Source organism: Psammomys obesus, unplaced genomic scaffold (assembly GCF_907164565.1).
Source record: "Psammomys obesus unplaced genomic scaffold, mPsaObe1.curated_primary_1811, whole genome shotgun sequence".
NCBI lineage: Eukaryota > Metazoa > Chordata > Mammalia > Rodentia > Muridae > Psammomys > Psammomys obesus.
Window position 1 is genome coordinate 40,801,958 of NW_026596079.1, and position 26,998 is coordinate 40,828,955.

At 42.5% G+C, this 26,998-nt stretch overlaps 1 protein-coding gene across 1 annotated transcript in view; it reads left to right on the forward strand.

The window, feature by feature from the left end:
- The window catches only part of Snx31 (sorting nexin 31), a 57,903-nt gene that overhangs the window by 7,154 nt on the left and 23,751 nt on the right, over window positions 1–26,998 (forward strand). Inside the window, exons 3-9 of the mRNA XM_055626723.1 lie at window positions 126–240; window positions 3,302–3,366; window positions 10,149–10,259; window positions 11,446–11,536; window positions 20,448–20,535; window positions 23,069–23,138; window positions 26,625–26,717. Coding sequence (XP_055482698.1) covers window positions 126–240; window positions 3,302–3,366; window positions 10,149–10,259; window positions 11,446–11,536; window positions 20,448–20,535; window positions 23,069–23,138; window positions 26,625–26,717 — 633 coding nt within the window. The remainder of the gene's footprint in view (window positions 1–125; window positions 241–3,301; window positions 3,367–10,148; window positions 10,260–11,445; window positions 11,537–20,447; window positions 20,536–23,068; window positions 23,139–26,624; window positions 26,718–26,998) is intronic.

A 26,998-nucleotide genomic window follows, 5' to 3' on the forward strand; every position in this document is an offset into this window, starting at 1 on the left:
CCTCCCTTTGCCCATCAAAAAAGGTTCATTTTATCTTTCCTTCTAAATAAAGTGCTCTAGGACAAGGCTTTGGTGTCTCATCAACCTTGAGTTAGTGTCTCACTTTGTGTTTTGGGACCTTTCAGCTGAGACGGGTGTTTGGAGACTGCTTACCTCCTTTCCCACCGAAGTACTATCTGGCTATGACTACTGCTATGGCCGAGGAGAGGAGGGACCAGTTGGAACGCTACCTGCAAAATGGTATGCAATTGAACTCTGTTTATAGTTTTATTGCAATGTAAGTTCCTCGTCACAGAAACTGTCTGTTTTAAAGTCCATATATGATGGCTTTTAACATAGTTATGTAATTGTGCAAACCATCACCATAATCTAGTTTTAGGATTTTATCATCATCCCAACTGGAGACTTTATGTGCATTGGCAGTGATGTCCCATTTCAGACTCCTCCTACTGGGCCCAGGAAACCACTACTCTAGTTTCTCTTTCTAGGCTCTGAGCATTTCCTGTGCTTGTGGTTTTTTACAATGGTGTTCTTCATATTGAGTTTTTAAAGTAATTTAAGATTTACCCTGGAGTGTTGTATGCTGGTTTAACTGAAGAATGAAGACAAAGTGATGGGATGAGCTGAACCCTGTATGCAGGAAGCACCTTGGGCACAGCATAAGCACGTGCTGACTAACCATTCTGGCCTGGCACCTTGGTCCTTGTCAGAGTCATTTGGTGGCACCCTGGATGCCTGAAGAGCTGCTGTGATACCTGTGAAACTGACACTGTCAAGGGAATACACAGTGCAGCTCAGTGTCATAATTCAAAAGTTTAGACTTAAAAGTTAGACCTGGACTCAAATTCCAGTTTTGCTGTGACCTTAGACAAGACACTTACATTCCCTGACTCTGAATGCTCCCTGACTCTGTGAAATGGAGGCCACAGTAGCTCCATGGTGCATCATGGAGATTAAATTCAAGGATCTTAGCTGGCTTGCACCTGGTGCTTAATAGTCATGTAGTAAGGACTGGTTGGAGAATTTGCTTTTCAACAGCTTTTCCTCTCCCCAAGAACATGTGCTAAGGAATATAAAATTAGTTTGTTTCTACACCATACTGTCACTCAGGATTTGTTTGTTTCATAAGACTGAAAGACAGAAGAGGTCATCAGATCCCAATCAGGACTTCTGGAAGAGTAGACAGTGCTCTTAACGAGCTCTGTTTTGTTCATTTTGTTTCTGATATAAGTTCTTGCTATTTAGCCTATGCTGACATGAAACTATGATCCTGCAGCTTCTGCCTTCCAACTCAGAGATTGCCAGCACATACTGTCATGGCAGAATAGTAATACCTTCTATAAATAGTTTTTTGAGGCTGGAGTGAGAGTCTAGTTGATAAGAGCCATGTAAGAATGAGGACTGAAGTTCAGATCCCAGCACCCATATGGAAGCTGTTTGTGGCTGTGTGCTGGTAGACTCAACCCCTAGAGGGTGGAGACAGGAGGAATGTGGGCTTGCTGGAGGCAGGCCTAGCTGAAAACAGTGAGCCCTAGGTTCATTGAGAATCTGTCTCGGGTCAATAAAGTGGGGAATAATAGAGCAGGACATCTGCCCTGCTTTTATTCTGCTGCCATAGTAAAATACACTGAACAAAGTGACCTATGGCAGAACAGTGTTATTTTTGCTTTTACTTCTAAATAGTCCATCATTTCTGGAAGTCAGGGCAAGAACTTGAAGCAGAACTCATGGAGCAATGCTGCTTGCTGGCTCACTCACACACCCATACAGCCCAGGGTTGGTGCCACCTACAGTGCTCTAGGTCCTCCTCCATCGATTATCAACCAAGACATCACCTTACACCCACAGACCAAACTGATCTAGATAATTCCTTAATGAAGCTCTGCTATCACATTGACTGACAGTTAATGCTAACCAGGACAATACCCAAATATTTTCCTCTGGCCTCTGCAAACGCACATGTGAGGGCATGTACCAGAATACACATATACAACATATGCAGTCACATGCAACAATGCTTTCAAGTGTGCATATGCACACACACACACACACACACACACACACACACACACACACACACACTTTTTGTGTGTGTGTGTGTGTGTTATCTACTCTGCCTCCTTTAGCTTGCATGGAACACATGGCCTTCTTGGATCAGTTCAGCTCTGTGCTGATTTCAATGCTCTCTGGTAAAATGAACAACACAAAGAAAACAGGAAAAAAGAAGGAATTTTAGAGATATGTACAAGTGTGCAAATTTAGCTCAGGTAGGTGCAGGAGATGGCCTGAAGGAAGCAGGCTGGTCCTTTGGGGACTTAGGATTCAGCCTGCTTTGGCTCTGCTCTGGCCCCATATGGCTCTTGCTGTCTACTAAGGGGAGGAAGGAATGAGATACTTTACATCTCTCTGGCTGCTGGTTGGGTGGTGGTGCATGCCTGTAATTCCAGCACTTGGGAGGCAGAGGCAGGTTATCTCTGAGTTCCAGGCCAATCAGGTTTACAGATGGAGTTCCAGGACAGCCAGGGCTACAGAGAAACCCTGTCTTGAAATGAATAAATAAACAGAACCTCTTTGGCTGCTTGTAGCTTACATTATTTTCAGATTTATTTTTATTCCATGTGTGTGCATTTTTTTGTCTTATTTGTATGTATGTGCACCATGTGCATGCCTAGTGCCTTTGGAGGTCAGAAGCGGGTATCAGATCTCCTGTAACTAGAGTTGTGTATGGTTGTGAGACACTGTGTGGAACTGAACTACAAGAGCAACAAGGGTTCTTATCTACTGAGTCATCTCTGCAACCTCTGCCTTGTCATATATACACCACACACACAGAGAGAGAGAGAATGGAGACTGAACCCAGAGCCTTGCACACTCTAAGTAAGCATTCTACCAGAACCACATCCCAGCCAGTGTTGGTTCTCTGGGGTTCCCTCTTGATGAAACACTCTTTCACATGAAGAAACACTCTCAGGTAGACTGAAAATTTTCAGATTACTAAGTGACTTACTGAATTGGCTATCTAGACCCAACTTGTGTTATATTTTCGCTTCTTGTAGTAGTTTTATCATCATCCCAGATGGTAATAAGGTGGCTTGAGTGAACTGAGGCTCCTGGGATTTGGCAAGATAGACTCATGTTGCCAACAGCACCTCAAGGAAGCAGACTCTGTGCGTTGTCCTGTACTGAGAACTCTCCCTTACATTCTGGAAGGCCACATGGCTAGGGCAAGATCTCAGACAGCAATTAGCAGATCTCACGTAGCTTGTGCTCACTATGTGATTTGCTTTTTCATATTTTTTAGTCACTGCAGACCCTCATGTAAGGAGGAGTGATGTCTTCACTGAGTTTTTGACGATGGTGCAGCTGGTAAGCCTCTCTTCCCTACTGAAGCCATCATCCCTCTGCAGAGCTTGTCGGTGTCCTAGAGGACAGGTGTTCCAGATGTGGTGAAGTCATTTCCTTTTTCGTAGGCTAGAAGCTGCTTTGTGTTTGGATCCGACAGGGGAGATGAAGTGTATTTCAGACTTTGGCTTATGGTTTAAGCAGATGCCTTGTTCTGTGTATCCTGTGTGGAACACATTCTGGTGCTGGTCCCAAGAAAGGCAGAGAAATAGCTGGAGTTTTAGCACTCAGGGACCCCATACTGAGATGAGCCCCAGTGGCTGTAGCTGCAGTCTCCAAGAGCACCATGGTGCAGACAGTGCGACAGCAGGCCCTGCCAGATGCTGCCTGCCTATCTTCCTAACTTTATTGTCTATGGACAAGGTACAGCTTGAACAAAGGCTGCCAGCTCCCTTTCCAGGAACTTTCTAAGGAACTACTGGTCCCTCACCACCTAGGCTGGAACTTTGGTAAGCTGTTTGTTTATCATGCATTTAATTCTGTTTGTACATGAGGAAGCATTTTTGTGCCTTAGGTGGGACATTTACTGAACAGAAAAAAAAATGAACACAGTAACTTATTATTGAATCAGATTCCTGTATTAATTACTTTCACACAGCTGTGACCGGAATGCCAGATAGAAACAAAGATAAAATGTTTATTTTGGCTCATAATTTCAGAGGGTTTCAGTCTGTCAAGATGGGAAAGTCTCAGCATCAGGAGAATATATTGGAGAATGGCTGCTCATATCATTGCAGATAGAAGGCTGAGGACACATGGGAGCCATGGACTGGACTGTAAGCTCCAAAGCTCACCTCTAGTGATAGGCCAGACCTCCTAAAGGGTTCACAGCCTCCTGAAACAGGGCCCCCAAATAGGAAGCAAAAATATAAAACGTGAACTTGCCAGGTCCTCCTGTCAGATCCATACCATAAATTAACCCCTGAGAGGGGGAGGAATAATACCTTGACCAGAATCGCAAAGACTCACAGCTTTATAAACACAGGGGTCCACATGTGTGCATGTGTTAACAGACCCATGCTAATAGAGAAATTACTCTGGAGCCTTCCATAGTAGAGAGCTTTTATTTTGTAACCACTCTTTTTCTTTTCTTTCTTTCTTTTTTTCATGATGCTAGGCAAGCATTCTGCATGTCTGCAGCCCTTATACATACTCCCAGTAGCTTACATAAACACACTCTCTTTTTATTGCTGATATAGTAATGGTGATGGTAGGACAATTCATAAGAGTGTGCACAATACAAACTTCTTTACCCGCAGCCTCCTTCCCCAGGAAAACTCTTATTTTCAGTTTAGTGTGTGTAGTCTTTCTATATAATCTGTGCATATCCAAGGACATGAATATATATTTTATTTTACATATAGGTACATATAAGACATACTCTCTTTTATGAGAGATTGTCTCACTGTGTATTCCAGGTTGCCCTTTTAACTCATGTAGTTCATGCTTGTCTGAAGCTCTTCAGCCTCCTGTGTGCTGGGATTATAAGCATGTACCTGGCTTTTACTTCTTAAAACTTGCTTTTAAAACTTGAAATCTGGGGTTGGAAAGATGACTCAGTAGTTAAGATTGGCTCCTTTTCTAATAGAACACCCTAGTTAGGGTGACAGCACCCATGTCAGATGATGCACAGCTACCTGTAACTTCAGTTCCAGGTATGCCTCCTCTGGCCTCTGCTTCCACACACAACAGAGAATTAAAAATAAAACCACTTATTTTTAAATCCATGTCTTGTGGGTCATTGTATGTCAGTATATATAAAGATAAGTTTGAACAGTTCTTTGGGAGTACACTACAGCTTTTGCTTTTCTTCTTAAGAAAGGATTGTGAGCTGGGCGTGGTAGCACACTCCTGTAATTCTAGCACTCTGGGAGGCAGAGGCAGGCAGATCTCTGTGAGTTCAAAGCCAGCCTGGTCTACAAAGCGATTCCAAGACAGCCAAGGTTACACAGAGAAACCCTGTCTGTGGGAAAAAAAAAAAAGAAAGAAAAGAAAGGATTGTGAGCTCTCAGTGTTGTGGAGTTTTGTTTTGTTTTGTATTAATTCTTCCAATAATTTTATTTTTAAAAAAAGATTTATTTATTTATTTTATGTGTATGAGTGCTCTATCTGTATGTGTGCCTGCAGGTCACAAGAGGGCACCAGATCTCATAGTTGCTGGTAATTGAACCTGTGTCCTTTAGAAGAGCAGACAGTGCTCTTAACCACTAAGCCCCCTTCTTCCAATAATTTTAAAGTGTTTTTGCCTAGTTCTAGGTCTTCAGTATTTTGACCTCCCAACTTTATACAAAAGGTTTTCCCACCAGCTGTTCTATGTAGTGTCTCTTTTCTGGGCTCTGATGCAATTTTCGCTTTGGTAATGGCTTTATTTTTTTCTTCCATTGTTTTCTATGAGCTTTGCCAGCTCACTTTTATATTCATTTTCCCAACCTCTAAGCTGGAGCATCTCTCTGCTCTCTGTCTTCATAGGGAGACACATTGTTTCCAGCATCACCCATATCTACATGGGGAAGGGGTGGCAGCATGGGGGAGGAGCACTAGGGGAACTCATGCTTCCACTGCATGTGTGTGTCATATGTTGGTCATGCTTTTTCCCTCATTTGCATTCTTTTGATTGATCATAGCTCAGTTCTTATCAGCTCAATGGCTCTGGCTCCTGAGCTAGCTGTTGGCTGATGCATATGGCTGGAGAGGGGTTATCATTAAGACAAGAGTGTGAGTTATTTCTGGATCTTCCATCTTGTTTCTAAGCTTTTCTCATTAATGCTCTGGTTTGTCTAGCACTGGTGCAGAAGTTGCAGTGTCTCTTATAGTGACCCAGCATTTCAAGTGCTCTGTCCACTTAGATCAGCAGCCCCAGACTCACCTGGTGATTGTGAATCTGGCTCAGTAAGGATGGTCAGATTGTGATTTCTGAGTGATTCATTCAGATTCTTCTTCTTCCATTCCATCCCTTTCCTTCTTTCCTCCCTTTCTCTTTCTCATGATTTTTCTATCCCATTCTTCTTCCCTTTCCCATTTCTTTTTCTCCTTTCTTTTATACTTTTTGAGATAGGCAGGACTCACTGTGTATCACAGGCTGGCCTTGAACTTTCAATCTTCCTAACTGCTAGGATTATGTGTGGCAACAACACTGAGTTTTTTTTTTTTAAGCCTCTTTATATATCAGTTTCTCCAGTTGAAGAACAGGGAGCAGAGCTCCTGCCTCTTGGGGTTGCTTTGAGGATTAAACCAAAACACTCTGACACTCATTGGAGGCACAGTGCTCATGGAGAGGTCAGCACTTCTATCGCTGACATCAGGCCCATTTCCTCTTCCTGGTATTGCTGGAAGTTAGTCTTTCATGATCATAGAGTGACCACATATTTCTTCTGATGGTTCCTGAGTTGTGCTCTTGGCTTGGCTGAACCCTGAGACAGCTTATGTACAATGGATTTCGTCCTCTGCTTCCAGTGTCATGACTGGTTCCATTCCACTGTACTGTCTTTCTTATCTTTTTCCTTCTTCTCCTTCTTCTTTTCCTCTTCCACCTCCTCCTCCTTTTTCTGGAGCTGAGGACTGAACCCAAGTCTTTGTGCTTGCTAGTAAAGCACAAGGGGGTTGGGGAACCCTCTGAAGATGTCTTTAAGAGAGGTTTATATTAAAATTCTTAAAAGAAAATAAAATTAAGTTTAAACTGGGAATATTGTCCTATTGAGCACCATGTTTTGATTTATCTCATATTTTATATTTCAATTACATATTTTATATGTTCTACATTCAACAAATATGTATTAAGGGTTTACTGTCAATCAGCTCTTCTCTAGAGACACAGAGGCACCAGTAAACGATGCTCAGATTGGCTCATGGACTTTGCTCGCTTGGGGTGACAGAAAAATTTCTAGGTGTGTAAATAAATGTCCCAGGTCCTGCATTGCACTGTCTCATGGATCGAGACTTAGATCAAGCACTCTGGTGCATGGCCATAATACTGGAGGGAGTTAGCAACCTGTCAAGATGTTTATCTCCTCAGCCCTAGCATTGGAGGGCTGGCTCCAGCGACTTTATGCCCCTTTACCTGAATAAAGTCCACACATATTGTTGTTTCTATGAGGTTATGTGAGACCGAGTGAGGAGGAGCCATGGTTGGGAAGATGTTCTTTAAAAGGTGATGTCTATGCTGGTTATGAAGTTTTCCAGAGCAGGCCTGACAGAGAATATATATTATCTAGCTCCCCTCTCATTGAGATGAAACAACAAACATAATCTGGAGGTGTGTTTTGGGGGCAGGGCTCGGGGCTAATACTTGGAAAGGAAAGTTGGTCCTCATGGAGGGTTGGCCTGCATCTCACTGTACCCCATCTCACAGGCTGACCTCTTGCTGGAGCTGGGTAATGGGTTAGCAGCACACAAATGTCATCGGTACAGAAAAGAAAGGGTGGCTGAGCTCATGCAGTGAGATTGCTGCTGCAGGGCTAGTGGGAGCTGAAGAACTGTAGTAACCAGGAGTGCAGGGGTCTGCCAGACCATGGAGGAGCTCACAGAGCAGGCACAAGGCAGTTTTGCCACCTGGGTATCTGCACTGCATCTGATAAGTGTGGTGCCTATGGCCTCTGAGTGCTTAGTGCCAAACAATCCTGTGGTTCCTTCAGGTCTCAGAGCTGGGAGAGTATGGGAAAGGTTCCATCGAGGACAGTGAAAACCCAGCTGCAAAAGTAAAAGGGGGTTTGACCCTAAAGAAATGTGTGGTATGCGGGGCTTCATGTGCCCTCTTATTTCTCATGACATGTAGAGAGAGGTGCTATTTTGGGTTGACATGCTCCTAGTAACCAGAAGATATGGATTCAAACCCATAGAACCTGGATTTGGAGTCTTGATCCTTCATACTGTCAGGTATTTTCAGTGGATACAGCTCCCTGTACCTCCACGCAATCTTCCCTGCCTTGTGTATCCAGACTTCACTGGATTTTCGTTCCATGTATACTTTAAAGACAAATGGATTTTGAAAAGGCAAAACTAGTTTGTAGACTGGAGATCTCTTCATGTTTTGCTTGATAACCCAGTGTTCCTAGGAGCCATGTGAAGGAGGTTTGAGAACAGAGGAGGCCAAGAAGGAATTAAACGGGGCTCTGCACCTGTGGGAGCTTAGGACAACGTAACTTATTTATGACATTTTCCTTATTGTGTTGTTGTTGTTGGGGTCACTGGGAAGCCATGGGTTCCCCATTTCCCCTAGAGAGAGATGCATCATTGAAGCAGCAGAAGTGTGGCACATGTGAGTTCATGCCTGAGCTTTCCTGGATAAGGTACCTCAGGAATGAATGCTGTGGACATCTGATTCTCCACCACACAGTCTCTGTGTGCTGGGGATCAAACCAGAGCTTTATGCCTTCTAGGTGAGAATGCTACCAAATGAGTGGCTGGAGCATTCTTGACTGCTTTATTTAATATCTGTTACCACTGGGGCTGGAGAGATGGCTCAGCGGTTAAGAACACTCACTGTTCTTCCAAAGGTCCTGAGTTCAATTCCCAGAAACCACATGGTGGCTCATAACCATCTATAGTAAGATCTGGTGTGCAGGTAGAATGTTGTATAAATAATGAATAAATCTTAAAAAAAAAGAAAGAAAAAAAAATCTGTTACCACTAAGTGAAAGTCAAGCTATATAACTTTCTCTTTAATCCTACCTCTAACAAGAGGAAAGCAATAAATATGACACCTACCTGAGTGTCTATAATGGGTTCTGCTCTATGTTCCTCTTTCATCCTCTCCTGATCCCTCACCGCAGTCTTGTGAGCTGGACGCTATTATACCCTATTGTAGAGCTGAAGGAGTGAGGTACAGAGAGGGAAGTGATCAGTCCAGGGTTACACAAGGTCCCATGCCAGGGATAGCTGAACCTCTACAAGATCCCCCAAAACAGTGGAGTTGAGAGAACTTCCAGAATGCAGAAGGCATGGAGGTGCTTGGGCCACACAGAGACCCCACAAACCTTGCCATAAGTGTCTCTTCATTTAGCTCTGTCCCAGCCATCTCCTTATAACATGCTGGCAGTAGGAAGGAAACTGTTCCCTGAATTCTTCAAGTCATTCTGGAAAATTATGGAGACTGTGAGTCATGAGGCCCTCCAGAATTTGTAATAAGATGAAATAAGTGTCTTATACCGATGCCAGGCAAATCAAGCCAGCACTGAGTTGAATTTCTGGTACTGGGATATTCAACCAGATGTTATGGTGCTTGCCTTTAATCCACTTGAAGGTGAAGGCAGACCAATCTTTGTGAGTTCCAGGCCAACCTGGTCTACAGAGCAAATTCCGGGACAGCCAGATCTATACAGTGAGGCCCTGTCTTCAAAAAGGGGTGGGGATGAGGGTGGAATTGGTTGCTGTGGGGGAAAGCCCTATCCATCCAGTGTGCCACAAAGCCAGACATTTAGGGTGCTTAGAGGAATCTAAAGTGAGTTAATTTAATTCCAAGATTACCAAGCAAGATATGGATGATTTTTATCAGAATATTTTCCCTCCAAAATGGGTGCTTTGTTGTTTATTTGGAAAGAATTCAGACCTTACACTAGTGCTCTGCCTTGATTCCTCCCCAGACTTCTCTTCACCTCTGCTCTGTCACACCAAAGGACCTATACTCAGTCTCTGCACTGGAGATTTCTTTGCTTTAGGCACCATCTCCCTGCACACAATGCAGACAGGCAGGGACCACTCGCCCTCTCTGTGATGGGTGTGGACACTGACTGCTGTTCTTTTATTTATAGCACACGCTGAATATCACCACCACGAAAGCTGCTCTGGATGTATTTCTGCCCAATGGAAGGAGCATTAATGTGGACATTCTAACATCCGATATGGCTGAAAGGGTCCTGGAGGTAAACTTTGTTTAGCTTCAGCTCCAGGAAATGCAGAAACAGGTCGTATGAGGCAGAGACTTGGATGCAATTACCTTCCAGAAGTTCTCTGACAATCATTTTATCTGTGGATGATTTTTCTGCAGAGGTGCTGCATATAAGTCACCCCAAAAGGGGAACAGGCTGAGGAAGCCATGGAATAGCCCATCCTTGGGGACCTCCTTGATTTTACCCTTCCTGAGACTTTCAAGGGTTGTGGCTACTTCCCTGGATTGACCAGGCTGAGCCCTGGCGATAAGCGGAAGACTCTGTCTCAGGATGCTACATGAATGAAAGCAAGAAGGAGGGTGGTGCCTGGCAGAGTCTGGAACAGGTCATATCCAAGTGGGTAGTGGTAGGTACTGCCTGGCAGAGAGTGGCAGGGGATTTCTTGAGGACTTCTCTCACATGCAGGATGCCCCAGAAACCACATTGCATAAGGTCACCAAGGGCCTGACCTGAGTTCGAGTCGTTTTGAGGTTGACAAAGACCCTACATCATTCTCTCTGCTTCAGATGTGGCTATCAGCAGCTCTGCCTCCTGGGCCCTCCCCTCTGCCCAATTGTGGGGTAGGGAAAACCCTGTGTTCCCAAGCCAAGTCTTAAATGTGTAGGCCAGATGGAGGAGAGCAGTGGCCTGTGGTCCCTGCTGAGGAAAAGTGAGTGGAGGTACATTTTTTGTGAGGACACATTTTGTGGTAAGCATGAAACCACAGACATTGAAATGAAAGCAGTTGATGTCCTGGACCTAGAGTTAGAGGTTTCCATGGAGCCAAGGCCACAGTAAGTCACACTTAAGGGTATCTGGAGTTTTCACTGAACCAAAGTCACAGCAAATTACACTTAAGCCAGAAGTGAAACAAGCTGATAACCTTCAAGTCCCAGCCCCATGAATTTACAATAGCATTAGGTGCAAATGTTTTCATGATCCTGAAATACAGTGCTACCAGCTAGGCATCAAGAGTTCGAATGCATGAGCCTGCAGACACCATTTCAGATTCAAACTGTAACAAGTATGAGCCATTTTTAGATTAAAAAAAAATGATTTTTTGAATGTCTTCTGGCCTGCAAAAACACTTGCTATTGCTGTGCCCCTTTCAGTCCTGCCACTACAGTCCCGAAGTATGGCTATTACCCTAACATTCCTCCTTTGCTTGTTCCTGCCTAAGGTGGTGGCGCATAAACTTGGACTGCATCCAGAGCTCTTGGGCTACTTTGGCCTCTTTCTCATTCAGTGTTTCCCAGAAGGCAAACTCTCTGGTAAGTTGGAAAAGGGGAACCCAGAAAATGGACATGTGTGAGCTAGTGCTTGGCCTAAGGGGTGGGAAGCACCACAAAGGGCCACCCTTCAGGTTGTAGTTCTACTGCTGTTTTCAGCTCCGGATTAAAGAATCAGAGAATTAGCCAGGCATCGTGATGCTCACTGTTAATCCCAGCATTTGGAGGTAGAGACAGTCAGATTTCTGTGAGTTCAAGGATAGCCTGGTCTATATAATGAATTCCAGGACAGCTAGAGCTACATAGTGAGGCTCTGTCTTATTTTGTTGTTGTTGCTGGTCTTTCAAGACAGGGTTTTTCTGTGTAGCCTTAGCTGTTCTGGTTTGTAGACCAGGTTGGCCTTGAACTCACAGAAATTTACCTGCCTCTGCCTCCAAGAATGCTGCATGCACCATTGTGCTGGTTGTGAGGCCCTCTGAATAAACAAGTGATTTGGAGAGTAAAATATTATGTTGTTCAGAGAATGGGGGCAGGTATCCCCAAAGAGATAGCATGTCATTCCAACTTTGTGTTATGGTTACATAATGCTTGGCAGAAACAACATAAGGAAAATGTGTTCATTTTCCCATGACAGGGGGAGCATGGAGGAGTAGAAGTATTCAACCCCCCACAACAGGAGGCAGGGCAGAGCAGGTCACATCATGGCAGATAGTTAAAACACATACACATACGAGTGAATATTTTGTTCCTCCCCCAATAATATTGCCTTGCCATCTTGTTTGAAAGCTGTCTGTAAACTGTATATGCTATTTAACTAGTTTAGACTGTCTGTCATGAGTGCGCTATTCCAGAAACAGACATATTTGTGCCTTTCACAATGTCAGACGTTTTGGAATAACACTAAATTCACAAGGTACAGCAGTTTCTGTAGTAGCAATTTCCTGGATTATCCTGCCTATCTGGGTAATCTGGCCTAGGCAAAGGTAGCTTCTTACTTACATTACTTACTAATATTATCTTTTTTTGTGTATGCACAGGTCTCATTATAGATGGCTATGAGCCACCATTAGTTCCTGGGAATTGAACTTGGGTCCTCTGGAAGAGCAACCAATGCTCTTAACCTCTGAGCCATCTCTCCAGCCAGTACTAGTATATCTTAATTACCAACATTAACTCTCATATCATACATCACAGAGAACACAGTCAATAAATACATCTCTATGTACTTTTCTTTTTTGTTGTTTTTTTATTTGTTTCAATTTAAATTTTTTTATATTTATTTTTTTCTTCACAATTTATTCAACTCCCCCTAGTCTCACCCCCTCTTTCTTCCGCCTTATCCCCTTCCCCTAGTCCTCTGAAAGGGGGAGTTCTCCACTATTGCCATCTGCCCATAGCTTGTTAAGTCTCATCAGGACTGCCTGGATCCTCTTCCTGCATGGCCTGACAGGGCCACATCACCAGGGGCGAGTGATCACAGAGCAGGCAAATGAGTTCATGATAGAGGTTCTGTTTCTCTCTCTCAGAGATCCACATGAGGACCGAGCTGCCCATTGGCCACATGCATGGTTCTCCATTGGTGCATCAGTCTCTGCAGGACCCCTGGGCTCAGATCTTTTAGTTTTGTTGGTCTCTTTGTGGGGCTCCTGTCCCCTCCATGTGGCCCTATCCTCATCCCTCTCTTCCTTCATAAGACTCCCTGCATTCTACCCAAAGTTTGACCCTGAGTCTCAGCATCAGCTTCAATCCCCTGTTGGGTGAATCCTTTCAGAGGACTTTCTATTGTAGGCTCCCACCCTATTTCCTCTCTTCGTCCACTTCTGGTGTCTATCCTGTTTGCTATTCTGAATGAGATTTAAGCATTCTTCCTAGGGTCCTCTTTAGTGTTTAGCTTCTTTAGGTCTGTAGATGGCTATCTTATATTATATGGCTAATATCAGCTTATAAGTGAAGTAAGTCTTTCTGTTTCTGGGTTACCTCACTCAGGATGATCTTTTCTAGTCCCCACCATTTGCCTGCAAATTTCATGATTTCTTTGTTTTTAACAGCTGAGTAGTATTCCATTGTGTAAACGTACCACAATTTCTGTATCCATTCCTCCGTTGAGGGACATCTGGGTTGTTTCCAGATTCTGACTATTACGAATAAAGCTGCAATGAACATAGTTGAGCAAATGTTCATATTGAATGGTGGGGCATCTTTTGGGTATATACCCAGGAGTGGTATTGCTGGATCTTGAGGTAGTGCTATTCCCAATTTTCTGAGAAAGCTCCAGAATGATTTCCAAAATAGTTGTACAAGTTTGTGCTCCCACCAGCAATAGAGGAGGGTTTCCCTTTCTCCACATCCTCTCAAGCATGTGTTGTCACTTGAGCTTTTTAATTATTAATTGTAGTTTATTCACTTTGTATCCCCCTGTAGCCCCCTTCCTCCTCCCCTCCCAATCCTACCCTCCTTCCCCCTTCTCCACCCATGTCCCTCCCCAAGTCCACTACTCCTCTCCTTCATTCTGATCCTAGTCTATCAGGTCTCATCAGGAGTGGCTGCATTGTCTTGCTCTGTGACCTGGTAAGTCTGCTCCCCCCTCAGGGGGAGGTGATCCAAGAGCAGGCCAATCAGTTCCTGTCAGAGACAGTCCCTGTTCCCATTACCATAGAACCCACTTGGACACTGAACTGCCATAGGCTACCTCTATGCAGGGGTTTCAGGCCATCTCCATGAATGGTCCTTGGTTGGAGTATCAGTATCAGAAAAGACTCCTGTGCCCAGATTTTTTATTCTGTTGCCCTCCTTGTGGAGCTCCTTGTCCTCTTCAGGTCTTACTATCTTCCCCTTCTTTCATAGGATTCCCTGCACTCCGCCCAAAGTTTGGCTATAAGTCTCAGCATCTGCTCGGATACCCTGCAGGGTAGAGTTTTTTAGAGGCCCTCTGTGGTAGGCGCCTGTCCTGTTTCCTGTTTTCTCCCTCTTGTGATGTCCATCCTCTTTGCCTTTCTGAATGGGGATTGAACAACTTAGCCAGAGTCTTCCTTCTTGATTAGTATCTTTAGATGTACAGATTTTAGTATATTTATCCTAAATTATATGTCTAATATCCACTTATGAGTGAGTATATACCCTGTGTGTTTTATCCCAGAAGCAGAAATTCACTTGAGTTTTTTATGTTAACCATTTTGATAAGTGTAAGATGGAATCTCAGAGTTGTTTTGATTTGCATTTCCCCAATGACTAAGGATATTGAGCATTTCTTTAAGTGTTTCTTTGCCATTCTATATCCTCTGTTGAGAATTCTCTGCTTAGCTCTATACCCCATTTTTTAATTGGATTATTTGGTTTGTTGGTGTCTAATTTCTTGAGTTCTTTATATATTCTCGATATTAGCCCTTTATTGGATGTAGTGTTGGTGAAAATCTTTTCCCAGTCTATATGCTGTCCTTTTGTTCTGTTGACAGTGTCCTTTGCTTTACAGAAGCTTTTCAGTTTCACAGGATACCATTTATTAATTGTAGATCTTAGAGCCTGAGCTGTTGGTGTTCTATTCAGGAAATTGTCTCCTATGCCTACGAGTTCTAGGTTCTTCCCCACTTTTTCTTCCAACAGATTATCTGGTTTTATGTTGAGATCTTTGATCCACTTGTGCAGGGTGATAGATATGGTTCTATTTGCATTTTTCTACATGTGGACATCCAGTTAGACCAGCAACAAAAAGATGCTATCTTTTTCCATTGTATGATTTTGGCATCTTTGTCAAAAATCAGATGTCCATAAGTATGTGGGTTTATTTCTGGGTTAATTTGTGGGTTAATTCCATTGATCCACCAGTCTGTTTCTATGTTAGTGCCATGCAGTTTTTATTACTGTTGCTCTATAGTACAGCTTGAGATCAGGGATGGAGATACCTCCAGAAGATCTTTTATTGTAGAGGATTGTTTTAGGGATTCTGGGTTTGTTATTTCATATGAAGATGAGAATTTTTCTTTCAAAGTCTGTAAAGATTTGCATTGGTAATTTGATGGGAATTGCATTGAATCTGTAGATTGATTTTGTTAAGATGGCCATTTTTTACTATGTTAATCCTGCCAAGCCATGAGCATGGGAAATCTTTTCATATTCTGATATCTTCTTCTATTTCTTTCTTCAGAGACTTGGAGTTTTTTTCATACAAGTCTGACTTGCTTGGTTAGAGTCACACCAAGGTATTTTAGGTCTTTTGTGGCTATTGTAAAGGGCGTTGTTTCCCTAATTTCTTTCTCAGCCCATTTGTCTTTTGTATATAGTAGGGCTACTGATATTGTTGAGCTAGTTTTGTATTCAGCCACTTTGCTGAAGGTGTTTATCAGCTGTAGGAGTTCCCTGGTAGAATTTTTGGGGTCACTCATATATACTATCATATTATCTGAGAATAGTGATACTTTAACTTCTTCCTTTCCAATTTGAATCCCCTTGATTTCCTTTAATTGTCTTATTGCTCTAGCAAGGACTTCAGGAACTATGTTGAAGAGATTTGGAGAGAGTGGACAGCCTTACCTTGTCCCTGATTTCAGTGGGATTGATTTACGTTTCTCTTCATTTAGTTTGATGTTGGCTGGAGTCTTGCTGTATATTGCCTTTACTGTGTTCAGGTAAGTATCTCTGATTTCTCCAGGACTTTAAACATGAATGAGTGTTGGATTTTTTTCAAATGCTTTTTTCAGCATTTAAGGAGGTGATCAAGGGTCTTTTTTTTCTGTTTATATGGTGGATTACACTGATGGATTTCCTTATATTGAACCACCCCTGCATATCTTGGATGAAGCTTACTTGGTCATAGTGGATGATAATTTTGATTGTTCTTGGAGTTGGTGTGCAAGTATTTAGTTGAGTATGTTTGTAACAATGTTCATAAGGGAAATTGGCTTGAAATTTTCTCTCTTTGTTGGGTCTTTGTATAGTTTAGGTATCAAGGTGACTGTGGCTTCATAGAATGAGGTTGGTAATGTTCCTTCTGTTTCTATTTTGTGGAAGAGTTTGAAGAGTATTGGTGTTAGCTCTTCTTTGAAGATCTGGTAGAATTCTGTGCTGAAACCATCTGGCCCTGGGCTTTTTTACATGGGAGACTTTTGATATCTGCTTCCATTTCCTTAGGAGATATAGGACTATTTAACTTATTTACCTGGTCTTGATTCAGCTTTGGTAAGTGGAATCGGTCAAGAAAATTGTCCATTTCATTTACATTTTCAAATTTTGTGGCATACAGGCTTTGAAGTAAGACCTAATGATTGTTTGGAGTTCCTCAGTGTCTGTTGTTATGTTCCCCTTTTCATTTCTGATTTTGTTGATTTGAATAGTGTCTCTCTGCCTTTTAGTTAGTTTGTCTATCTTGTTGATTTTCTTAAAGAACCATCTCTTGGTTTCAATGATTCTTTGAATTGTTCTCTTTGTTTCTAGTTTATTGATTTCAGCCCTGAGTTTGATTATTTCCAGCTATCTACTCTTCTTAGATGTATCTGATTATTTTTTTCCCCTAGGGATTCCAGGTGAGCCATTCAGTTGCTTGTATGAGATGTTCTGTAGATGTCTCTTAGATCCGTTTGATACATGACATATGTTAGTGTCATTGTTTCTTTGTTTAATTTTGTTTTGTTGTCCTGTCCTTGTTAACAGTGGGTTGTTGAAGTCTCCCACTATTAATGTGTGGGGATCTATGTGTGGTTTAAGTTTTATTAATGTTTCTTTTACAAATGTGGGTGCCCTTGTATTTGGGGCATAGATGTTCAGGATTGTGATGTCTTCTTGGTGGAATTTTTCCTTGATGACTATGAAGTGACCTTCCCCATTCTTTTGGTTAATTTTTGTTGAAAGTCTATTTTATTAGATATTAGAATGGCTACTCTTGCTTGCTTCTTGGGTCCATTTGCATGGAAAACTGTCTACTAGCCCCTTACTCTCAGGTAATGTCTATCTTTGTGACTTAGGTGTATTTCTTGTATGCAACAGATTGTTGGGTCTTGTTTATGCATCCATTCTGTTAGTCTGTGTCTTTTTATTGGCGAGTTAAGTCTATTGGTGTTGAGAGAGATTAATGACCAATGACTATTAGATCCTTTTATTTTGATGTTGGTTGTGGTAGTGTGTTTGTGTGCTTGGTTACTTTTAGTTTTGTTGTTGTAGTAAGGTTATTTATTTCCTGTGTTTTTCTGAATGCAGTTAAGCTTTCTTGAGTTGTAGTCTTCCTTCTAGTATCTTCTGTAAGGCTGGATTTGTGGGTAGGTATTGTTTAAATTTGTTTTTGTTGTCGAATATCTTGTTTTCTCCATCTATGATCACTGAGAGTTTTGCTGGGTATAGTAGCCTGGGCTGACACCTGTGCTCTCTTAGGGTCTGCATGATATCTGTTCAGGCCCTTCTGGCTTTCATAGTCTCTGTTGAGAAGTCAGGTGTGATTCTGATGGGTTTGCCATTATATGTTACTTGGCCTTTTTCCCTTGCAGCCTTTAGTATTTTTTCTTTGTATGTTTATTTCTTTGTATGTTTGTTTCTTTGTATGTTTTGATTATTATGTGGTGGGAGAATTTTCTTTTCTAGTCCAATCTATTAGGTGTTCTGTAGGCCTCTTGCATTCTTATAGGTTTCTCCTTTAAACTGGGAAATTTTTCTTCTATGATTTTGTTGAAAATATTTCCTGGGCCTTGGAGGCGGGAATCTTCTTTTTCCTCTTATTCTTAGGTTTTGTCTTTTCATGTTGTCTTAGATTTCTTGGATGGTTTGTGTCAAGAATTTTTTAGATTTAATATTTTCTGTGATGTACAGAGATATTCTTTCTTCCATCTCTTATAGTCTGTTTATGCTTACCTCTGTAGTTCCTGTTTTCTTCCCTAAGTTCTCCCTCTCCATAATTTCCTCCATATGTGTTTTCTTTAATTTTTCCAATTCTTTCTTCAGATCTTGAACTGTTTTGTTGATTTCCTTCACCTGTCTGACTGTATTTTCCCTCAATTCCTTCACCCGTTTGTTTGAATTTTCCTCTTTTGGTGATTTAATTATTTCCTCTCTGAAGGCCATAAACTGTTTTGCTGCATCTTTCTGTATTTCTTTATAGATGGCCATAATCTCTTTAACTTTATCTTCCTCTATTTCTTTACTCATTTTTTTGTTTCCTTTATTATCTTCTTTGTAAGCATAGATGTAAGGTCATCTTCTTGAATTTCATTTATATTAGGGTGTCTAGGGCTACTTTACTCTGGATAACTGGGTTCTGGATATACCATATGGCTTTGGCTTTTGTTAGTTGTGCTTTTATGTTGGCCTCTACCCATCTGGCTGTCTCAGGTGTTGGTTGTTAGTTTTTGGTACCTGCTAGAATCCTGGGGTGGGGAGAATTCCCTTGGCAGGAAGATGGTTGTTCCTGGAGGAGGCCTTCTCAGCTTTTTGGTGTGGTTACCGAATGGTGGGTGCTTCTCAGAGAATTGCCACAGCTTACCTCAGGTGTATGGTCCTTTGGGGTAGTCAGGGGGCTATCCTCTCACCAAGAGAAGTCCTGCCCTGCCACTGGATTTCTTACTATGAATTTAGTGAGCTGCTGCTGCTGCTCTTACACTGTGGTTTTGTAAGTTTAGCTAGGAAGACACGTTATGCTTAGGAGCAGCATCTGGGCTGATCCTGTGGGTCTCAGATGTCTGTAGGTCTGATATTGGAGCTCTGTACCCCAGTACCCAAATGGTAATCAGTGGCAAGTGAGCGCAGCACATAGACATGTGGCAGGAGGCTAGAGCTCTGAGCTTGCTGGAACCCAGGAACATTTCCAGGGATTAGTTGGGTATCCTGAGGTTGGACCTGATGTTTCCCTCACCGTGGGGTTTCCTCCCAAAAGGGAAACCCAGTCTCTGGTGTTTTGGGGTCTACAGTTCTGTCTGGGACAGTAAATTGGGCATGCAGGCGTGTCTCTGGGCTGGCAACTGAATGCTGGCTGGGACCCAGGAATTCTTCCGGGTTTTAGCTGGGTGACCTGAGCTAAAGTGATGGACCCGATCACTTCCCACACCATGGGGTTTCCTTTCACCTGAGAAACACAATTGCTGGTGTTTTAGGGCCTACAGTTTGGTCTGTTGGTCACTGTGCAATCACTGCTGTCCTGCTTGTCAGACAGTGTCCTCTTGGTACCACCATCTTGGATCTTCCCTCTGTACTTTATGTGGTTTCCATGATGAATACAAGTTAAAGAGAGTGCAGGAGAGTTCAGAGGCTACAGAAGTGGGTAAGAGAAATGCTACAGAGTTAGTATTGCTAAGATGAGAAGCCCAAGCCAGCAGCAGAGAAGAAACTGTTGCTGTAGTGATCAGACCTCCAGAGAAAGAAGGATGAGAGGAGAGGTATAGTTGGCTGCAGAGAAGGAAGGGCAGAATGGTCTCTGGGGCAGAAACAGAAGGTCCAGGTCCAAATGGGCGAACAGGAACATGTGGACCTGCCACCAGCAGCAGAGTGGGCTCCATCAGCATCAGGGAACAAGGTGTACTGAAGGTGTAGGGACAGTTAGCTGGGAGTCCACTTGAATTCCTTGCTGCACACAAGAGCAGCAGGCGACAGGTTGGTGTGGGACCAGCAGAGCACTTGGAGGCATTAATCACATGACGGGATCTAGGTGTGGGAATCCCATCCTCTCCTTGGTCTGGCGTGTCCAATAAGTTTTGGAGCCTTGTTTCTCCTATGATTTTAATATAGCATGATGTGCCTCTACAGTCTCAATTCATTCTATTTTGAGGAATAAGTCATTTATCAGTCTGTACTGGATGGAAGACAGATGGTGATGTGTGCAGGTGCAACCTGACTTTCCATTATCCTCTGTCCTCAAAATGAAGTAAAAAATAAGGACAATAGCAAAAATCTGTAAAATGGAATTTCTAAGGGCAAAACAGCGTGGAAAGAATAGTTTTACACATGGCTAGCCTGATCTCCATGCTGCCTTTTCCCTCTCCAGTTGTGAAGAAGTTGGTGGATTTTGAGCTGCCTTATACTAGTCTTCAGAGTTCTGAAGTGGAAAACTGTAAGATTGGACTCAGAAAGTGGTAAGTACTTGTGCTGTCAGACACCACTGTGGGTCTCAGTCTCTGGGGTGGATTGGAATAGATGATGGCAAGAATTACTGAGCATGCTTTTGCTCTGGGTTGGATGGCTAGCTGTAGTAACTGAAGGAATATCATTGATGGCTACAAGCAGATATGATGCCCATTGAACTTGATATTCCTTGAAGGCAGAAGGCTTACTCAGGCAGTTGGCACCGAATTTGTAAGCATTTAGCTCACATTCCTAGATATGTACAAGGGCCACCCACATTCTTAGATTAAAAAGACAAAAGTGTCTCAGTAGAAAATGCTGTTATTTTCCTGGGAAGAGAAGCCTATCAAGAACAAATAAACAGAAAATCACAGTGAAAGGCAGCATGCTTTCCCAGCCCCATCCTGCAGTCTGAGTTCCCAGTCCTTATTGCCATGACTATGTTGAATTGCTTCTAAAGTTGCCTCTGTCCAGCTCAGTTATTCTGCAATCTGAGAACACAAACTTAAAAAAAAAAAAAAAAAAAGAAGACATCTTACAATCTAGGGATAGTTATTTATTTGTCACAATGCTATCTTGCTAGGTGTAGCTTGTAGTTTTAAATTTTTAAGGGATAGTCCCAGCTATTTGTAAAAGTGGAGAATAATTATCCTAGGATTATTGTGAAGATTAAAGCAATCCCACATACTCAATAAATTTTGTTCATGTTTGTTATTGTTATAGTGGAAAGAATGATAATAGCGATAATAACAGAAAGTCCCTGGGGCTGAGACTTTTCAAGTTTACACACTTTCCTAAGCACTTGAGAGCAAAGGAGTGGGTAGATTTCTTCCCCTCACCTAGAAGCCTGAATTAGACACTAGGCTGTGCCTGTCTTTCTTAAATAGGTACATCCTAGATGCCTAGCTGCAAATGCAAGGTGAAGATCCCTGTATTTACAAGCCAGCATTTCCATCCTACAAATCACTTTGCTCATGAGTAAGATTAGGCACACTACTGTAGTCAGAGTTGAGGGTCAGATTTCCACAAGGGAACATAATATAACACCTTGGGGTGTATTGCCCCCTCTCCAGAGGAAGCCTTTCCAGTGGCAACAGGGAGGCCAGTTCCACCAACTGCATGATTCTGATAGAAGGGCTTTTCAGAGGGGCCTAGCTGATATTTTGAGGATTTTTTTTTTCATCCAGGACTTCCCTGAGTGCATCTCTCTAGTGATGTTATGGTTTCTTCTAGACCAGAGGGTGTTGTCCTGGCAGCTTAAAGCCCCAACCTGAAAGGTGTCTCAGGGCTTTCCAACTATGAGGCAATTCTCAGTCACACATGGGCTTTGCAGGTTTGTGGACACATATTTAAAGGAAAAGTTAGTTGGAATGTTTCAGTTTGCTTCTCTCTGCCAGCATAAGCTTGACCTTCAAACCCCATTTTCATCCTTTCATGGGTCTGATCCAGTTCTCTATGTAGTCATACTGTTCTTATGAGTGCAATAATTGCTTGCCTCTGTTTCTCCCCTTTCCATTTCTGCCCATTCTCAGAGAACCACTGTACTTACACGCAATGAATCTGTTTATCTTGGTGGTTCTGACAGATAGACATGGATCCCCTGATACTTGCTAGTCACTCTGCTGAGACTCAGAAGGGCATCACCAGGCTTGAGGGCTGAAGCCTTCATTGCAGGTGTCGAAACAAGTTGATCAAAGCAGTAATTGGGATAAATTCAAGGCATTGTCAAAGCGCAGAGGTGGAGTGCTAGCACAGGCTGGGCATCAGGTACCAGACAAGAGGGGACCACAGAGCAGGCTTTCAGAAAAAAGACAAGTCAGGGAAGGAGGGTGTTTGAGGCAGTGGCCTTGTATGAAAGAAGGAGCAGGGGAGATGGAGGAGGGAAAGTGTGGCTGGGATATAGAGTTGCTGTGGGGATGGTAAGGTGTAGCAGGGGAAGGAAGGGAGAAGTGCACTACAGAGTGCCTCAGACATGAGCGGGATAAATGACCCAGTTCCCACAACTCCAAGAGTGGGAGGGTTGCTCAGGAAAAGTCTCACCCAGAGGAAAATGAAGCAAGAGGAAGAAGCAGACAGCCTGGTGTGGGGATGCTTTTGAGCAGCGCTAGAGGCAGAAGAGAATGGCCAGGTGCAGGGTAGTAAGTATGGATGGGCATGTGCGGGGCAGGTGGCCAGGGCAGGTGTTATGCAGTGGAAGACAGAATCCAGGACTTGGTGTCTAAGTGTGATCAGGAATGCACGCCATTCTCCTAAAGCTGTGTGTGTGTGTGTGTGTGTGTGTGTGTGTGTGTGTGTGTGTGTGAGAGAGAGAGAGAGAGAGAGAGAGAGAGACCATTACTCTAGAGCCCACCAAATAAAAGCTCACTATATGGAGAAAATAGAACACAGCATAATAAAGGAAATGTCAAAGGCTAGTCAAGTCTTGTGCTTTAGTTTTATGAGAGAAGGAGGACCCAGTTCTCAGAGTGGAGGACCATTGCTTTCCAGAACATCTATTCCTGGATGTGTCCCTAGGCATGTCACATAGGATCACTGATTGTGCAGGTACCTGGACCCGGCCCTGGACTCTATGCTGATGGACTGCAGAGCAGCTGGAGACCTGCTCTACATGCAGGTGAGGTCAACACTGGCCACTGGGGTTGAAACAGTACACATTTCCTTAGTAGCTGAGACGCTATATAGAATAGGCAATTCATAGTGACAATCTATAGCAGAAGTTCCCAAGGACTGGGGAGTGGGGGATGAAAGGACAACTATTGTTTAATAGGTTTACAGGGTTTTGCTTTGTTTTTCTTCTTCTTTTGTGGTCATCAATGCTTTGTTTATATTGCTTGGAATAGGGTCTCACTAGAGAGCGTGGCCTTGAACTCTTGGTTCATCTGCCTCAGACTCCTGAGTTCTGGCATTAAAGACATGAGTTGCCATGCTTTCCTCCAGTTTGGAGTCTTTGTTGGGAACTATGAAAGGTTTGGATGTAAACAGTGGTAATGGTTGTACAACATTAAATATATGTATGTATGGTAAATTTGTATGTAAAATATATGTAAAATTTTACACTTAGGGATGGTTATAGCAGAAGCTGGGAAGATGGCTCAGAGGTCCAGAGCACTTGCTACTCTTGCAAGGAAACCAGGTTGTTCCCAGCACCCACATGATGGGATTTGACACCCTCTTTGGTCTTTAAGAGCATCAGGCACACACATGATGTGCATACATTATATAGGCACACACACATGCACAGGAACAAACAAACAAAGCACACACCTGTAATTCCAGCAGTGGAGCCCAAGAATTAGAAACTCAAAGTCACCTTTGGCTTCATGAATGACAGTTCAAGGCCAGCTGAAAATACATGAGACTCATTGTTTGAATTGGAATCTGTTACTTCACTTTGTTTATAACTTAGTATTCTTTTCATGTATAAATAGTGTGCAGCTTTTTCTCACGTTGTTAATGATCCTAGATAATTTTGAAAGCTAGAATAATATTTGATTATAATATAGTAATATTTGATTATACATCAACTCGGTTTTCTATTTTGAGGTATTTTATAATATGCTATCCCACAGGTTTGGAGTTGAAAGCATAAGGATATCATCTGACACATAATTAGTACTAAACAGCCCACGGAGCATACCACCATCTGTCCTACAGATACCAGGAAGGTTCAGGACCCACCCATAGAATGGAATAGCATTCTCACATAACTTATATACCTTCTGCAAACTTTCAACCTTTCAATTACTCACAATACCAAATAGAGTGAAAACATCATATAAGTAGTTGTTACAATATATTATTAGGGAACAATGATGAAAAACATATCCATTCAGTGATGATACGCTTTGTTCCTCAGATCTTTCACCCACAGTTCATTTAGCCCAGGGATGTAGAGCCCTGCCATTCTGTTTCCCGACTCTGGGCTTCCCTGCAGGGAAACAGAAGTGCACACTCTGGAGCAGTAAAGGATGAAACACTGAGTCAAAGGAGCTCAGGGATCCAGAACCTGAGCCAGGCAGCAACAGGACCCAGCCTGAGTTGGGCAAGTCGGCGGCCACTTTGTGAGCAGTCAGTTATGGCAGACCACTCGGAGCTCCAAAACAGAGAGACAGATGTGGGAGCCCAATTTTGTCCTGGTGGACGAAATGGCTGTTTCAAGAACAGCCAGCTTCTTGCTCCCACAGACTGCACTGCAGTGGACAGAGCAGTACTAGAAAGATGGCATCAGCAATCTGCACTGACTCGCCAATGAATGGAAGAAGCTTTCAGTGGCCAGCAGCATGTGGCTGACTGACTGGCAGCCAAGCCCCAGGGGTCAAGTGATGAATTCTTCAGGGAGAAGTGGATCCTGTCCTTCCCCAGAATAAATGATGAGTCTCAGATGGTCATGGTGAAATAGATGATGCTAGCCCCTTTATTTTGAGTGTGAAACAGGGATTTATAAACCTTGGGAAGTGGGTGGGGTTAAGAGGGTGAATATGTTTGATTCTATGGGGCTAGGGAATGTCAGGGATACTTTGTTTATATGCATAACACAGCCCTATCATAAAAAGGGAAAGCAGTACTTAATTATCCTATAGGTGGGGGAAGAACTCCAGGTAAGGTTAAAGGTTTTTGGTTGAAAGCCAGGATACTAAAATATCTCGTTAGCATAAGGTGGATGTTTCCAGGAATTCCCAAATGCTTGATGAATGATTTTTTTTTAATCAGAAAAGGGTTGGGCTTGTAATGTCTCTGAGGGCTATGTGACTCTCCTTAGAAGATCTAGGCTTCCCCAGATCAGGGGGAGAAGTAACCCACCTGAGAAAGGGAGTCTGTCATATCATACCTAGCTCAGAGGCAATCAGAAATGCTAGACCTAATAGCAGAGTCCCACAGAGCCTGCAGGTTCAGAGTGCAGACTTGGTATATGCTTGCTACTAGCCATAAGTTACCTTACCTTAGCTTTATAAGCAATATCAGTAATAGCTTTGGCTGAACTGGAAGGTACTCTGTAGACCAGGATGCCTTTGAATTCACAGAAACACACCTGCCTCTGCCTCCTTGTGTCTAGCTCTTTATACTTATGTGTGGTTTTAGATTTGTATTGCCAAGTTATCTCTAGAAAAGCATATGAATTAAATCCACCCCTCCTTACACACTACATCACTATCTCCAAATCACTATCAGCTCTAATTGTGTATATTATAGCCCTGTCAAGTTAAGAGGCAAAAAACTCTTTGATTACTAGAATATATTGCATTTGCCATTTGGAAGTCCTTTTGGTCAATTGTCAATATTGATCTGGGAGCCATTTTTGGTGATTTTACATTTTTCTCGTTTTCTGCAAATGTCAACCCTTTGCATGGTTTAACATCTGCTTTTTAGTTTTGTTTCTAGTGTTTTATATATGGAAATTTGCATTTACATACAATTACATATGATTATTTCTACATTCTGCCATCATATCTTAAAAAGATAGTCGTCCATGAAGATAAACATATTCATCTTTAATTTTCTACTTAAAAAATACTCACTTCTTAAAATTATACATGTATGCTTGTGTTCATGTGTGGGTTTGTGCATGGAAGTGCAGGTGCTTATGATGCCCAGAGGATCTCCTGGAGCTGGAGTCACAGGTGGCTGTGAGACATATCACATGAGCATTAAGAACTAAACTCTGGTTCTTTAAGGAGCAACACTTGCTCTTTTTTTAACAACTGCTGAATCATTTTTCACACCTCTTTCTCTGCCTTTTAATGGGGTTTTATATTGTAGTCCTTAGAAAGTTATTTGACTAGATAATATGGACATTACTTTGACTTTCTATGCCGAGTGTCCTAATTGTTCCCAACTGCAAAACAAGCCTTTTTTCCTCACTGATTCAACTGACTGTAAGCTAGCTGTTGTGCTTTCATATAATCCAGGCACTTGGGAGACTGAGGCAAGAAGAACATGAGTTTCAGGCCAGCCTGACCTGCTCGATATTAAGACCCTGTTTCAAAACAAACAGAAAAAAAAAGCAATTTTATAATCTGTCAAATCATTATGTAGATCCATTTGGGTCTAGGCTAATTCATTTCTACTAAGTTTGATAATTATATAATTGTGTTGTTTTAAGGCAACACAGGAGATCGAAATAGAATGGGTGAAACCCACGAAGGCTCAGAGGGAGGAATTAAAGGCTCTCCAGAAGAAAGAGAATCAAACAAAGGTGAGTTAAGTATTGTACCACGAAATGTCCCTTGGAAGCAAGTTCCAGATATAAATTGAAATGTTACTATCATTCACAAATCCATCAAGCATTGAACGTGATATTGCCTCCACTGATTGTTCTGAGTCTATAATTAGTAAAAGTTTATTGTGTAAGAATTCTAAAAAAACAATATGGAGTCTTTGGCCAAGTTAATTAGTATAGATCCTCCACATTATTATATAACTACAGAGTACTCTCCTTTATGGTTATTGTTTAGGCAGTCAGTTTTCTTTTATTGG